The sequence below is a fragment of the Chelonoidis abingdonii genome, chromosome 1 (assembly GCF_003597395.2).
Source record: "Chelonoidis abingdonii isolate Lonesome George chromosome 1, CheloAbing_2.0, whole genome shotgun sequence".
Classification (NCBI taxonomy): domain Eukaryota; kingdom Metazoa; phylum Chordata; order Testudines; family Testudinidae; genus Chelonoidis; species Chelonoidis abingdonii.
The window spans coordinates 234,230,018-234,246,370 of NC_133769.1; the positions used below are offsets into that span (position 1 = coordinate 234,230,018).

The 16,353-nt window shown below is 42.4% G+C and overlaps 1 protein-coding gene and 1 pseudogene across 1 annotated transcript; both read right to left on the reverse strand.

The window, feature by feature from the left end:
• Positions 1-5,239: 5,239 nt before the first annotated feature.
• TLR8 (toll like receptor 8) lies at positions 5,240-9,191 on the reverse strand. The gene has a single exon (XM_032795943.2). It carries the CDS (start codon positions 9,189-9,191, stop codon positions 6,042-6,044), a length of 3,150 nt encoding a protein of 1,049 aa, XP_032651834.1. The 3' UTR covers positions 5,240-6,041.
• Positions 9,192-13,330: 4,139 nt separating this feature from the next.
• LOC116825970 (toll-like receptor 8) overlaps positions 13,331-16,353 on the reverse strand; it is a 9,232-nt pseudogene continuing 6,209 nt past the window's right edge.

The window sequence follows — 16,353 nt, forward strand, 5'->3', positions numbered from 1 at the left end:
AATCCCAATGTGCACATGCTCAGAAGAGATTTGTTTGGTGGGCAGCTAAATTCTCCAAAGATTTCACCTGCGCTGGGCATGCTCCATTCCCTCACCACTCCTATGACCAGACTGTACATGCATCATCCCTAAGGTTAAGATTTTGTCACTGTTATTTTTAGTAAAAGTCACAAACAGGTCACAGGCTCCCTTGATGTTTTGTTTATGACCTGTCAGTGACTTTTACTAAAAACAACCAGGGAGGAGGGCTGAGGGATGGGGAGGAGGAATGACAGCTGGAAATGCCATGCCACAGGAGGCAGGGGGACTGACAGCCTGAGCCTCACCATGGGAGGAAGGGGCACAGCCCTCTGGCTGCAGCCTTGGGGAGGGCACAATCCTGGCTCCGACTGCAGGCATGGGGGAGTGTTCAGACCCCGCTCCAGCCGCAGCCATGGGGATCGCACAGCCTGGCTCCAGCCCCGGCCCTGCCGTGGCGAGGGGGCAGAAGGAGGTGGGGCAGGGGCAGAGCGGGGGTTTAGTGGGAGCAGGAAGAGGCAGGGGTGGGGGGCTTGAGGAAAGGGATAGAGTGAGGCTGTGGGCAGAGCAGAGGTGGAGACTTGGAGAAAGGGGTGGACTGGGAGTAGGCCAAGGGCGGGGGGGGGGTCGAGCACCCCCTGGATAGAGAGGAAGTCAGCACCTATGCATAGGAGGCACTGCTTGGCCAAGTAGAGAGCTATGAAGCGTACGTACCCACAGGTTTCAGAAGGGTTTCCTCACCTAAGCAGTGCCTCACCATCGACACTACTATTCATATACCCATGCTGGGAAATGCGGGAAGAGCTGTGTATGTACCCAGCACCATAAGGAGCATGCAGTGTGGATGTACCTTTAAAGTACTGATGAGAAAGTCTTTATGTAACCAAAGCAACACAGGAAACATCAGCTAATTCTGAAGGATTTATTATAGTATACTTCTGTTTTCCCTTGAGCTGCCGAGGAACTAACATGAAATCACCAAAGCTAATGATCAATCTTCATTTTCGAACAGAGAAGTTGTGGTTATGCTGCAAATAAAATAAAAGGAAGGAGGATCAGATGGGGCAATACTTCCCTTTTAATTCTTTTTGTTTGTTTTTTTCTGTGAGCTGGATACTAGTTTTAAAAAAAATATCTGGTCTCAGAATCATTTCCTTGGACATTTCACTTATTTAAATGCATGATGAAGTGTTGGATTCTACACATGGTAGCATGAATATTTGTTTGAGTGCACATTGTTGTTCTTTATACATGAAACCACTTGTCACATGCTAAAAATCTGGAATTGACCTAGGATATTATTTTAAGTAGGGCTGGTTTTTGCTGCTGCTGCTGAAATCTCCATATAAAAGTTATGAGATAGCTCTATCTGTGTGTATGTAAGTAGTAGTTTAGGTGACAGTAGATTGTGCTGAAAAATATGTAGCATAGTTCTTTAGGGATTATTAGGACTAATAGAAACATATTGTTGTGCACTGTAAATAGCTTCCTCTGTGCATCTCTTTACATCAGCACTTAACAACTATGCAGGGCTTTTAAAGATAGGCATCTACTTTTTAAGGTCCCGGTACAGCAAAGAACAGGGACTGCTCATGTGCTTAAAGTGGCATGCTTTACTGGGTTGTGATGGCAACGGGTATAAGTAGGAATACTGAGATGAAACTAAGAAAAGCAAATATAGTCTGAATGTCAGGAAGACCTTCCTGCTAATCACATATATGATAAATGAAAGGGGTGGGGGGCAGCTCCCTTTTATGGAGCCAGCCAGCCAGTTAGCTATAAAATACCTCTTAGTAGCTGTTCTCTACTTGCTTTATTTGTAAAGGATTAAAAGATGTGAGTGGGCACCTGGCCAGGAGGGCCAATAGGAAAGCTAGAACTTTTTAAAAATTGAAACAAGATTCCCCTTTTGTCTGTCTGTGGTTGTTTTCCTGGAGTCAGGGGACAGGAAAAACTATGCTTGTAACCTTTAAGCAGGACCTCAAGAAACTATCCTTGATGCTTAATTTTGAAGTTGTTCTCAATAGCCTAGGTTCCCAGACATATTTTCTTCTTTTTGTTTTTTAATAAAATTTACCTTTTTTAAGAACAGATTTAAATTTTTGTGTCCCTAAGAGGTTTGTGCACATGTTGTTTAATAAACTGGAGGCAGCAGCTGATTTTCTTTGTTTTTCTTTCTCAGCTCTTCTCCAGAGGGGAAGGAGAGTGAAAGGGCTTGAGGATACCCCACAGGAGGCATTCCCAAGTGTGCCTTCCTGGGTTCTCAAAGGGGTTTTACACTTTGGTCATGGCAGCATTTACCAATCCAAGATCAGAAAAAAACTGTAACCTTGGGAGTTTAATACAAGCAGGGCCGTCCCTAGCCATTCTGGGACCCTACATGGGGGGCAGGGGTAAGGAGGCAGGCCTCTGCAGAGGGGATCAGGGGGCTGGCCCCAGACCTCCACTGAGGGGGGAGGGCTGGGCTGGCTTGGGGGGGCAGGAGTGAACCACACCCAGCACTCACCAGTGGCATGGCTGGGTCTGGGTCGCTGCACTCCCACCACTGGTGAGTGCATCCCCGGCCCTGCTGCAGAGCTCAGGGGAGTAGGGGGCGGGGCTGGGGTGGGGAAGCGGTGGGGCGGAGCAGGGATGGGAGCCCTGGGGAAGAGTCAGAGCAGGAGCTGGAGCAGCATGCAGATGTGCTGGGCACCAGCTGCGGACTTTGCATATGGGTAAGGACGGCCCTGAATACAAGCCTGGAGTGGCCAGTATTAATTTTTAGAGTCCTTGCGGGCCCCCACCTTCTGCACTCGGAGTGCTGGAGTGAAGAATCAGCCTTGATAACATATAATGGATCCTAGAACAGTCTCCTAAGGAATATAGTGGAAACATCATCGCTTGTGACCATTAAAAGATTGAATAAAGCTAGGAAATCTACTGTAGGGAAGCATCCTGTATAGACAGGGGCATGGATTAAATGATGTAATAAGTCATTTCTGAACCTAATTTCTAGGATTCTGTGATTAAGGACTTGTCTACAGGGAAAGTTACTATGTGGCAAGTCAGGGTGTGACTCTACATTGCATGAGCATGTCACACAGTGACATCCCATATGGGCCCAGCTACAATGCACTGAGAGTCCCAGAGTGGAGCTTGACATAATAAGCTTTCAAGTCATAGTACACCAAACTGCACTCTAGGACTTTCACAGCTTTCTAGCAGTGACCATATGGGATGTTACTGCACAGCAAGATGGTGTGTGTTGATTCATACCCTGATTTGCCACGCAGCAACTTGCCATGTAGAGAAGCCCTGAATGACATTATTGGACAAATCCTGCTGACTTACAAAAATATTCCCACTGAAACCAGCTTGTATGAAAAAGTAAGCAGGATCTAGACTTGCTAAACTCAGCAGATATGTCCTCACAGTAAACTTGTGAATAATAAAGGCCCCATCCTGCTATTACTGAGGTCAATTGATATTTTGCTGTTGATTTCCATAGCAGCAAGGAGAGGTCTTTAACAGTCATTTCAAAAAACGGTTACAGAATATTTGTATGGCAGCTTTTTAACAGGTGACCGTACATTTTTTCAAAGATTTGTTGTGAATTCTAGCCAATAGCTAAACAAATGTAGGGGCTAGTGTTATCTTTTCGACCTATTCAGAAGTAGAATTGAGTTCTGAAAGAAAAAATAAGGACTTTGAATCCAATCCCAATACACTAAGAAAACGCCAACAGAGAGAGACTTTACAAAGAGCTCTAGCTCTCTAGTTATTGCTAGCAGCAATTATTAGCAGACTAGGCCTCTGATTTCTCAGACTGTCATGAGATTTAATTGAGATAAAGACCAGGGGCATGACTAAGAAACGAGACTTTGGGTATTTTTTCCAGCTTTGCAATAGCAGAGAAATGAAAGTGAAAATGTGAAACTATCTATGGAAATATTCTGAGCTCAGAACTGTCAGTTCATGTATTGTTTCAAAGTTGCTTTTTGTTAAACTTAGAAGGATAGTGAAAACTAGACTTCCCGTGACTTGGCATCACCTGATGTGACCACAGACATGTGCGCTCCTAGGTTTCATCAGCACAGTATGCACCGGGCAGTGACAACGTCACTCTGTAAATGTCAAGAGAGAGCAAAAATTAGAAGTAGAGCTGGTCAGGCATTTTTCAAATGAACCATCTTTTCCCCCCAAAATGGGTTTGTCACAATAAAAACTGCTCGCAAAACAGGGCCAGTTTTGACTAATCTCCTGATTCGGAAAATGACTGGGGACAAATGTTTCAATAGTGTCCCATTTTGACATTTACCAAATGAAGAGTTTTGGGAGGTTTAAGTCTCAAAAACTGTTTCAAAATGTTAGTAAATTTAGACCAAATAAATAAAAAAGGATTTTGAAAAGGTCAGAATTGAACATGATTGAACTGAACCAAATTTTTCTGAGATTTTCAGTTTGTGAAAATATTTGAGATTTTGTCTTATTCCAACTCAGGATGGGAAAATGTATTGCTATCTGTAATTTTTGCAGGATGGGAAACTCATTTCCTGCCCAGTTCTAGTTATAAGGAAGAAGATAATTGAAAAGCTCCTATAAGCTTTATTGGTCAATGTATTCATTTCTGTTAAAGGGTCAAAGTACCACATCCAAAATCATTGACTTGAGTGGAGCTGCTCAAGTATAACTTGAGAAAAGTATTGTTCCATTGTGTTCTGTTTTACATTCAGTAAGTTGGATTCTCTCATTTAAGTATTACTAGCTGATGACTTGTACAAACATTGTTGACTTTGTTGTCATCTAACCTTCATGCCATTCCTTCTGATAAGACAGTTTGGTTTAGCTCTTCAGTGGGGCCTATGGGAGTTAGGCACCCCAGGCTTATTGACTTCTAATGCAGTAGCTCTCAAACTTTTTTACTGGTGACCTCTTTCACATATCAAGCCTCTGAGTGTGACCCCCCTCCTTATAAATTAAAAACACTTTTTAATATATTTAACACAATTATGAATGCTGGAGGCAAAGCGGAGTTTGGGGTGAAGGTTGACGGCGTGTAATAACCTCATGGCCCCCTGAGGGGTCCCGACCCCCAGTTTGAGAACCCCTGTTCCAATAGGATTTGGGCACCAAACTCCTTTAGGTATACTTGAAAATATCAGTCTTTATTAATAGGTTTATCAGTGAATCAGTTTATTAGGACGATTTCCAGTAATAGAGTAGAATTCTTTTATTCCCTATGGTAGATAGCCACTTGCACCCATTAAGAGGATGCTGATGTAAGAGAAGACACAATTCTAAGAGTAATAATGCAGTCCATGAAGTTACAGACTTCAATTATTAGATAGACCAGTGTAATATAATGCCCCATGCCAGTAGCAAGGGCAGTTACAAGACATCTGACACTGGATCCAGGCATGAGTAATTGACAGCTAACGAACAGAGTCAGGCAGTGAGGTCACAGTGTGTACACTTTCCACATGTATAACAGGTATACCAGAAAGCAAAACCTGATTTTAAAGAAGCAAACATTCTAAATCAACACAAGACTAAAACACACAAAGAAGCACCACTAGACTACTTGAAAGTGTCCCTGTTAAGCCTCAGCTATTAAGTATCATTGGACTGAAGGATAAAAACTGTTTCATTGAAAGGTAGCCAAAGATGAGACTGTTCTTAATTCTCACTAGCAAGTTAGATAGTTTTGGAAGTTCCATGATGTTAAAAATACAATTAATAATGGTTAATTACATGTGTATTAGTGGTGATTACTGACAAATATTGAGAAACTATTTACACAAATCATTAGTACAGCATAGTATGTGTGATTATGATCTTCCACTTGCCTGTAGTATAATAACTGACATGAATTCAGGCCAAAGTACAATAATGTTTGTTTCCTTCAAACTTCCTCAAACTCATTAGTAGAGAATCAACACGTCCAATGATGCTGTTTTAACTGGATTCTAATTATGTACTCAAAACTGATAATGTCTCAATATAAAGATATCTGCTACAAGGAAGACATTCTTCTCTCTTTACTGTCATTTAATGGAATCTGTGTACAATGCATTATATCTTTTATAATTTTCTGTTAGCACTACACTTTTTAGATTTTGCCAGAAAAGGCCTTCAGCATGTGGATTCTTAGGCCAGTCAAGAACAGAGCTCTTGCAGATCCTCCTTCTCAGCCTCAGGTACTGGGAATGCTGTAGCACTGGCTCCAGTAGAATAAACACAATCACATCTCTATTCTCATCCATTAGCCTCTGCAGAGCAATATAAAAAGCAGTTTTAAAGTTCCCGTTTTTCACATATCTTTTGGTTAGAACAAATATCGTCTTTCTGCTGTGATGGATGCTCTGTGCAAGGTTGTCAATGACAGCCTTTCCCGGCTCCCAGTCCCTTTCCTCCAAACAAAGCAGAATGTGTTTGTCTCCATTTTCCTCTAGACGAAATCGTAGCTCATTTATTACCCAGTCGGTTACTGTCATATCCTTAGTATCATAGGCTATGTAAGCATCATAGAGAGCTTTGGTCATGCCAAGAGATTTATATCCTTTTAGTTTTGCCGTACAAAAATAGTAAATATACCAGGCATCCCAATAAAATAAATGTTTTGTGATAGCTGTCGTCATAATGGTCAAAATAATGAAGAATGATACAGAAAAGCATATTGCTGCAACGTTATCCAAAGTACAGGCATATATGTCTAAACTTATGATGCTCTTCCCTCTTTGATCTCCAGGTGTTGCACAAATGACATCTGTTGCCAGTCGTGGGATACTAACATTAACGTAATGGTTTATCCAGTTTTTGAAATCAACAGTTGCACAGGTGCATTCGAAAGGGTTTCCTTTTAAGTCCAAAAGCTCTAAATAAATTAAGTTACCATACTGACGTATTGACTGGTTTATGGAACGCAGCTCGTTGTAACTTAAATCAAGATGTAGGAGGGTGTGGGCTTTGTTAAAAAATCCATCAGCAAGCTGAGAAATCTTGTTTTGTTGAAGCACTAGTCTCTGAAGGGAAGCTGTGCAGTTGGCAAGATTATCAGTTACAAAAGACAGTTCGTTTGAGCTCAGATCCAATAATGTAAGGTTTTGAAATTGTTGCAGGGCCGCCCAATCAAAGTCCTTTAATTCATTGTTGGTTATGTGTAGCTCAATTAGACTTTGTGGCAGGCCACGAAATGCCTTGGTAGGAATTTTATTAAGTCTGTTGTGGGATATGTCGAGATGAGTCAGATTGCAGAGGTTTTTAAAAATATTTATGTATCTATTATCTCCATTTTTCCATAAAATATCAAGGCGGTTTCCTTTGAACACTAATTCTTTCAGGGAGCTGCTAGTTAGATTAGGCTCTGTGAGTGTAAAAATTGCATTGAAACTTAAGTTTAAAACTTTTAGATATGGAAGATTTTCAGTAAATCCCAATCTATGTGTTATCCCTGACACAATAAAATAGTGTATGTTGTAGCTGAGGTCCAGTACCTCTAGCTTAGGCAGTTCATAAAATGCATAGTGATAAGCCAAATCAAGTTTATTAAAAGACAGATCTAAATATTTGAGATTAGGTAGAAAGATAAATTCAGTGCCATTCAAAGCTTGTCCAATGCCATTTGAAGACAAATTCAAACAGGCTATATCATGGAAACCTTTAAATTGCTGTTGGTCAATGAAGAAAATACTGTTTAAGCTTAGATCTAATGATTTACCATACATGCTGCATTGAGGTTTGATTAAAGGAAAACTGGGTTTATACATACTGCTACTGGATTGGCCTTCTGCCGGTAGCATACTATTTACTGATGGCTCAAGATCAGTATCTGTTGAACGACTTCGAATTACATGATTTTGGACTGATTCTCCTCTAATAACACTGTTATTGCTGCCCTCTAATATGGGTGATATCCTGTTGTCAGACAAAGAAATTGTAGTCAGATTAGGAAAGAGCTGAAACACACTGAGATCACACTGCTTGATAAAGTTGACTCCTAAATTGAGGGTGTATAGTTTAGTAAGATTCATGAGAGGCCGAAGGTGTTTGCTCTTAAGTTCCTTGAACACGTAACCTCTTAAGTGCAGTTGCTGGAGAGAGACCAGGTTGGAGAACTTATCTGAAATATTTATATACCTCGGGTATGATTTTCTTGCATAGTTAAAAGATAAATCAAGTACCTCCAAATAAGGCAGCTGGAGTAAAAACTCTCCAGAGGCTATTTCCTTTATTAAGTAGTTAAATTCAAGATGCAGCACCTTTAACTGAGTTGTATTATAAAACCAGCTGGCAGGTATGCTAATGAGAGAGGTGCTGGAGAGGTTTAAATTCTGCAAATTTTTCAGATGCTGGAAAGCAAGAGGATGTATTTGGATGGCAGAGTCCCCACTGCAAGGTTCACATGGGTAGGGGGCATTGTAGCACCTTGGACAGTTTCCACTTAAGTCAAGGACTTCTACATTAGGCAGCTCATTAAAATCATCTTGGTTGATGGTTTTGATCTTGTTGCTGTTGAGGTAAAGTTTCCTTAGAGATGAAGGCAGTTTGCTTGGAACTCGGGTCAGGTTGTTGAAGGCAAGTGACAGGACTGTCAAAATAGTGAGGTCTGAGAAAGCCCCATGGTCTGCGAGGAAAGGTTTTTCACAGGGATTGCCATAATAACAATTTCCATCCATATAGAGTTCTTTCAGTTGTGTGAGTTCTGAAAAACATTGCCGACGGACAGAAAGTATGTTGTTATATCTCAGACTCAGTAAAGTTAAGGACAATGGCATCCCAACTGGTATTTTACATAGGTGGTTTTCATCAGCTAGTAGTTCTCTTAGCTTTGTTAAGTTAGCAAAAGCTCCATTTTCAATTACCATTCCTTTTTCACACAAATCATGAGCCTCTTCCTCTGCCTTAGAGTACTGATTCCTGTTTAGATCTATTTTCATAAGATTATTCAGGCCCTGAAAAGATTCTTTAAACACCTCCTTTATAAGGTTGTCTGAGAGCTTTAATTCTGTTACATTACCATGCATTGCAGCAGGTACACTTCTCAGTTGGCGGGCACTGCAGTCAAATATGATGGAGGAGTTATTCACGCTGACATCACATGGCAGGGTTCTAGGATACTTGGTCTCAGCAAGAATTTCTGAAGTACCATAAACCAGAAGAAGTAGCCATATCAGATTTGAGATTGTGGGATTCATGTTTCCCTTAAAAAAGAGAGTGTGCTTTTAATAATAATAAATAGGTGGCATTGGTATAGCAGTTTTGAAAATAGCATCATCAGTTCATCAATTCATGGACCAAGATTTGCAAAACTGTATGCCTGAATTTCTGGTGCTTAATGTAAAACAAATTTAAAGGGCCTGATTTTTAAGGGATGATGCTGGGCAGTTTCTGAAAAGCAGATCTTGTCAAGGTTATCTCAGCTTGCATACCCAAAAACATAGCCACCCAAAATCACTAGGTTTTTTTTTGTACATTGTAGCTATGGTTTTTAAGACATTTTAGTTCTTCTTCTTTATCCCTCCCATTACAAGTGCAACCAAGAAGTTTTTAGTTACAAAGTTGATAGGAAATTATATATAGTATAGAAATTAATTAAAATGGCATTTTAGCATCATCCAACCTGTGCACAGCATGAGGCAGGTGCCTTGTAGATAAAATAGCATGTGCTCATGTGATAAAAGATTGTATCATAATGCATATGCACAAGGGAACTCAATTAAGGTTGCACAGGCTAACTTAATTCTGGCTTTTCCTAATTTTCAGTGATTGCCTTTGGAACCTTCATGTTCTTTTTAATGTAAGTTTTTTTCTGTCACTTTCTAAAAAAACAAACTGAAAAACCCCCAAACTCTTGCATCTCATAGAATCATATTGACACCCACAAGGGTTGTCAGAAGGGTGAAAACTTTAGATCCACCACACAGTCCTCTACTGCTTGAGCTAGTGGAGTAACTAGCAGTGTTAGTAGGCTGTTCTCCTCTATGCTCCACAAACCACTACAGGCAGATGAGATATATTTGTCAGTGCATTTCTCAGCTATTTGCTAGACAGCAGAAGAATATTGGTATGCAGGAATCTAGACTCCAATTGCTGGCTCTGGAGGGGACTATTCTATAGTGGTTACAGACCGTTTTTGCTTCTTTCCCTACCATCAGGCCCACCCCTGCCCCACGCATACTTTTGCCTCTGTACCCTAGCATGTATCCCCAGCCTGTCTTCTCTCCTTCTGTCCTATCCAGGTTGTGCTTCTTTCTCTCTGGTCCTCTACTCCTCACACAATCTGCTCCTAACGCTGCCCGTCCAGTTCTGCCCTCACTCCTCTTCATTCATGTCAGGATGCTTCTCCCTTCTCTTCCATGCTGCATGGGTATCATGGGGAGTGGGGATGGGGGAGCACTGATTGCACAGGAGAGGCAATACCCTGCTCTCAGTTCCTGTGCCCGGTACCAAAATGTCTCCCACAATTACAGGGAAAGCCTTGCTCCAGCCCTGGAGCTGGACTCCATTCAGAAATGAACAGCCCCAGTCTTTTCGGTCTCTCCTCAGGTTGAAGTCTTTCTGGGCCATCTTTTTGCCAGTTAGATTTCTTTTTAGTGATTTTAAAAAAATGGACAGCTAAACATCTTGATGCCATTTTTAAAAAGCTCTACCTAAAAACTGCATAACGGAATAAATAGGCCAAGTATTTGTCAAAACAAAAGTAATATGGGAGAGAAAGTGGCAGGAAGAGACTGGGAGGAGTACGAATAGGAAGGCACTGGCAACCAGTTCAGAAATGCTCACCCTGCCTCAGCCAGGCTACCAGTTAGGCATAGGGATCGGATTCAAACCAGTGCTCAGAGGCACAGGGTTCCTTATCATTGTACCAGTTCCCTTGAACTCTCCAATTCCTTCTCCCATTTTCTAGTTTTAAAATACTGCATTGTAAAGTATTTGGGGCCACGCTCATACATGGTGGAGATGAATACAACTTCCTTGGTTTCAGTGGAGTTGCACCAACTTATGCCAAAGCTGCAGCAGAGCCCATGAGTGTCCATGTTTTGCCAAGAACCCAGTGCTGATTAGTGCTAATTTCATGTATAAAAAACTAGGTGGGAGGCATGTGATTTCCGTATGTAACGAACTAGCTGGCTGAGCTCACATGCAGTTTATGTTAGAAGGACCTTGAAATGAAGACAGTAAACCTACACAATAGACACATCCATGTTTAGAAGCAATAATTCAGCGCCACCTTTCCAACAGCAAGTTACATGCATTTATTATTTGTTGCCTGATTCTTTTCTAGGGCCTAATTATAGATGCTGAAATAAATGTATTAAAACAATTACTACAATGCCATCATTGATTAGAAGAAACGTGATTCTACACAAGTCATGCAATTCCATTTGAATTCAGTGGAGGTTTTGCCTGAGCAATGAGTGCAGGACTTAACTGGGCTTTTACTGCTACTCTGCAGAAATCACGTGCCATTCTGAATACATACAAACACCACCGGCAATTCCGGTTGTGAAATAGGAAATATGATTTATCGCTAGCGGAACACAAACAGTTTGGAATAGCTTTGACTTAGAAAAAGCTGATCAGAATTATTTACCAGGCAGCATTTTCCTTGGAATTCACTCTACTACTTTTCTACTGCTTTACTTCCCTTTCTCAGGATTATTGGATAAAAATTAGAGAAATGTTCCAAAGCCCATTGAAGTCAATAGAAAGACACCTATTGACTTCACTGGGCTTTGGATCAGGCCATGAAGGTTTTTACGTGACTATTATTGTCACAAAAAGACTCCTGCCTTATTTACGCTGCATTAACTGTCTCAATAGCAATGTTGGTTTGAAATCACTTCATGATAGCTGCTTGTGTCATGGTTAGAAACACCTGAAATTCTGAGGATCATTTTGACCCCCTACTCCTGCTCCCAATGAAGTCAGTGGTAACATTTCTATTGACTGAATTGGAAGCAGGAGCAGGCTCCTTGTCAGCAACTGTGGTTTACAAATGAGATGCCAGCAAAAACCCCAAAAGCCAAAATATTTGAACCCTGTTTTGGAAACAGAGAAATGAACTTTAGGTAACAAGTCAATTTAGGTTCTCATCACAATCTTCAGGGAGTGTCTACAGTGCAGTCTAAGGTGTGGTTGCAGCTCAGCTAGACAGTGCTGCACTAGCCTGGCAAAAAATAGCAGTTTAGATGCAACAGTGTGAGCTGTACAAGTCTGCCTGGAACCCTGGCTACCAACATGTGTTGCTACAGCCTCCGCATCTACACTGTTATCTTTAGCCATATTAGCGCAGGCATGCAAAGCCGCTGTGCACACATCAGTTTGAGCCATTTGTAATGTTGTTGTAGCCAGGCTGGTCCCAGGATATTAGAGAGACAAGGTGGGTGAGGTCATATCTTTAACTGGGCCAACTTTTGAAGTCAGACCTCAGATTGGAGTGTACATTTGGTTCTGATCCTGCAAACATGTAGGCAAATCAGTAACAGTTGTACACAGGAATAGTCTTACTGAGCTCAGTGGGCATACTCACAACCACAAATTTATTCACGTGTGTCTGTGGGATCAGAGACATAGTTTTATCCTTCAGATGTCTAATTTTTTAGATTAACGCTAAAGAGAGGAAAATTGATAGGAAGGAAACTCCTAATATGCTGAAAGCAAGATTCATAATGTAACAGATAAACATATAAACAGGAAGAATGAAGGGGTGAAAGAAGTGGAAAGAAGAAAGGCAAAGAAGCCAAGGAGACCATAGTCATACTTTTTTTTATTATTATTTTGTAAAAATTGTGTTCAAGTTATATCAGATAAAACTAGGCACTGTATGATCAAAACACTTTACAGTTTAACAAAATTACATTTAATTTAGAAAATGACGAATAAAAGCATCCAAGTTTTAGAATGATCTGCAAGAGATGACAACTCTATATAACTTGATTGGTAAGCCACAATATTTAAACAAAATATAAAATTGTCTAATGAAACATTTTTAAAAAAAGATTGCAAAGTTTTTATTCCTTTCGACATGATAGAGTTACCACAGCCACTTCCTAACATACAGCTTCAGCATGCACAATACTTAAAGGCACAAATTTCTTCCAAACTTCCTACTAGTTAGAGATTTTCTAACTAGATGCTGTGGTGCTGATTCTGATCTCATTTACTCTGACATAAATCGGGGAAAAAATCAAAGTTTCTTTAAAATTCATGGCTGCATGTATGCACTTTTGTAAAATAAAAATACTTACTTTCTTTCTTTTCTGCTATAAAAGATGTCAGTCCAGTGAAGAGTTTTTAAAACAGACCGAACGGGGTAGGCACCAGAAGCTGATCACACAGATAGTAACTGAAGTACACTGATCAACTTCCTCAAATTGGCCACTACAGTGACAACAGAAGCTGGCTTGTGGTTTGCTATAGCCCAAGTGGGAAGAATAGAAGCCACACCTATTTTGGTAGTGTAATTTATTGACTCATTTGGCACAAGAATATGCTGATAAACTGAAATGACAAAACATGGCCAATTGAAGCATGGTTGAACAATAACTTTGTAAGCCAGGGAAAATCCATATCAGAGAACAGAAAGCTGGCAAACTATTCAGAAGATAAAACATAAATCAGAGACAAAAAATCACAAAGGCTGAGATTTTTGCTTGCAGCATAACATTAGGATTGTTCTTTGTTCTGTCTTTTGCCCTTTACACAACAATAATTGTGGGAAGAAAGAAACCACATGGGCACAGTGGGATCCAGTTTACCATGTTTACTAATGATAAGCAACATACAAGGCCTAATTAACCTATACAGATTGCTGCTTTGGCTGGTTTGTAAAATGTAGAGTACAGTGAGGCCACTAGATGGCTCCCCAACTACTTAAAAGCAGGAATGGACAAACTTTTTGGTCCGAGGGCCACATCGAGGTTGTGCAATTGTATGGAGGGCTGGGTAGGGAAGGCTGCGCCTCCCCAAACAGCCTGGCCCCCATCTCCTATCCACCGCTCCCATTTTTCACCCCCTGACTGCCCTCCTCAGAACCCTCAACCCATCCAACCCCCACCCCGCTCCTTGTCCCCTGACCACCCCCTCTTGGGACCCTCCACCCCCTATGCACACCCCCCCCCCGACCCGATAAGCCCCCGACTCCGCCGCGTGCCAATCCAACTGCTTCTGCTCCTCATCCCCTGACCGCCGCCTCCCTGGGACCCCCACCCCTAACTGCCCCCAAGGATCTCACCCCCTTATCCAATCCCTCATTCCCTGTCCTTTGACTGCCCTCCCGACCCCTATCCACATCCCTGCCCCCTGACAGGACCCCCAGGGCTCCCAATCCCAACCCTCTCTGTTCCCCATCCCCTGACCACCATCCCCAGAACCTCCACCCCGTTCAACCACCCCCTCCTCCCTGACTGCCCCCCAGAACTCCCTGCTCCCTTACCCAACTCCCCCATCCCGGCCCCCTTACCAGCATCCAGAGCTAGCTGCACTCCCCACACTGCCTAGCGGAAGCGGTGGGCCAGACCATGGCTGTGGGGAGGAGGGACTGCGGGGAAGGGGCCAGGGACTAGGCTTTCCGGCCAGGAGCTCGGGGGCCAGGCAGGATGGTCCCACAGGCCGGATGTGGCCCACAGGCATTAGTTTGCCCACATCTGACCTAAAGGGATATTATCCTCTTCAGGGGCAGCTCTGAAAATTTTACAGTGAAATACATGCTCAGCTGAAAAGCATAGCTTTCAAATAGTAAGGTGGCATGTGAGTGCTAAGTAAGATAGCTTTGCAAGGTATCAAGTATCAGAGGGGTAGCCGTGTTAGTCTGGATCTGTAAAAGCAGCAAAGCGTCCTGTGGCACCTTTTAGACTAACAGACGTATTGGAGCATGAGCTTTGCAAGGTAGCTGTAACATGCATACGACAATGTACACATATTCATATATTACTGTCTTCACGGCTGGAAGTAGTATGATTTGTGTTCCCCACCAACTTCACATGATTGAGGACCGCAGCAGGTCCTTCTCTTCCTCTCCCTTACTGCCCCCTCCCCCTGCAATCTATCAAGGGAAGGAAGAGAGCTCAGACTTCAAAGTGACTAGGTTTTTTGGCTGAGCACCTGTGAGATCAGAATCATGTAATAAGCAAAGGACTGCTTGGTTTCAGTCTCAGCTCCTAATCAGAGGCACACACTGCATGTTATCTTGGGGGTTGGACTGGATTTTGGAGAGGTGAAGATATGTTTTTCATGATCATGTCATCTCCTTCCCCATGCTGAAGTCAGGACCTATCATGGTGAAAGACCAGTTTTAATTATTAGTTTGGAATGCCGATTCTGAGACATTATACTGCTCAGACACACTGTTACAGGCATAGTGGAATTATAAGACTATGTGACATTGACAGACTGACACATAGATCCGCGCACCCCTCCCACTCTGTCACATCAACTTGCCAGGTCTCCAGGGTTCACAGATTACTTGTCATTGGTGAAGGGTTGTGGAAACAGGCTTGAGACCTAATGCTCTAAACCAGACCATCTGCAGCCCACAGAACTTTAATGTTCCCATGCTGTGGTTGTGGAAGCAGCAATACCTCCATTTATGGCCACTGACACAGCTTCAGCAAAAGCTTGACCAGATGAGTTATTTAATATTGCTTAAGCTTCCTTCCTGCACCTGTTGAGGCAGCTTAAGCACCTTCTCTATAGCTCAGTGCACCAATTTGCCTCCTTAAATTCAGCTCCACCTTGTGCTGGATCCACTTTATTGCATGAAACATACCACTGCAAGTCGATCACCCTCTGACTGAAGTTAATGGGAGTTTTGCTTGTCAACCGGAGCATGACTGGGCCCTGCATTAACTAGAGAAGGAGATGATATGATAAATACAAAGTAGGGATCAGATCTTGCAGACATTTTGTGCATTGGTACTCATTGCCCTAACCCTAAGGTGCATCCTAGCTGCACTTTGGGCAGGACCAGAAGCAGTGAGAGGGCAAAGGCTCTGGGTGAGATGACATAGCACTATGCCACTTGGGGAGTCCCATAGGCCAAGGTGGGCCAAGTACCCAGCTTTACTGGGGCTGCAGCTTTGGCCCACTGACTAGTATGGGAGTCTCACACATGGAGCAGCTGCAGAATAAGGCTAGAGGTGAACTTCAGTAACTAGTGTGACAAAATTCCTCCTCTACCTTGGTGGGTACTGCACTTATTGGCAGATTTTCTCACCTCAGTGATCTTCCCCACAGTCTGGATCAACAACTCCTGTGTCTAATCAGGAGTTGAGAGGTTTGGGGGGAACACAGGCCTGCCCTCTACTCCAGGTTCCAGCCCAGGGCCCTGTGGATTGCAGCTGTCTATAGTGCCTC

Coding starts and splice junctions, on each gene's coding strand:
- TLR8 (XM_032795943.2), bottom strand. CDS start 9,191: ATGAATCCCACAATCTCAAATCTGATATGGCTACTTCTTCTGGTTTAT.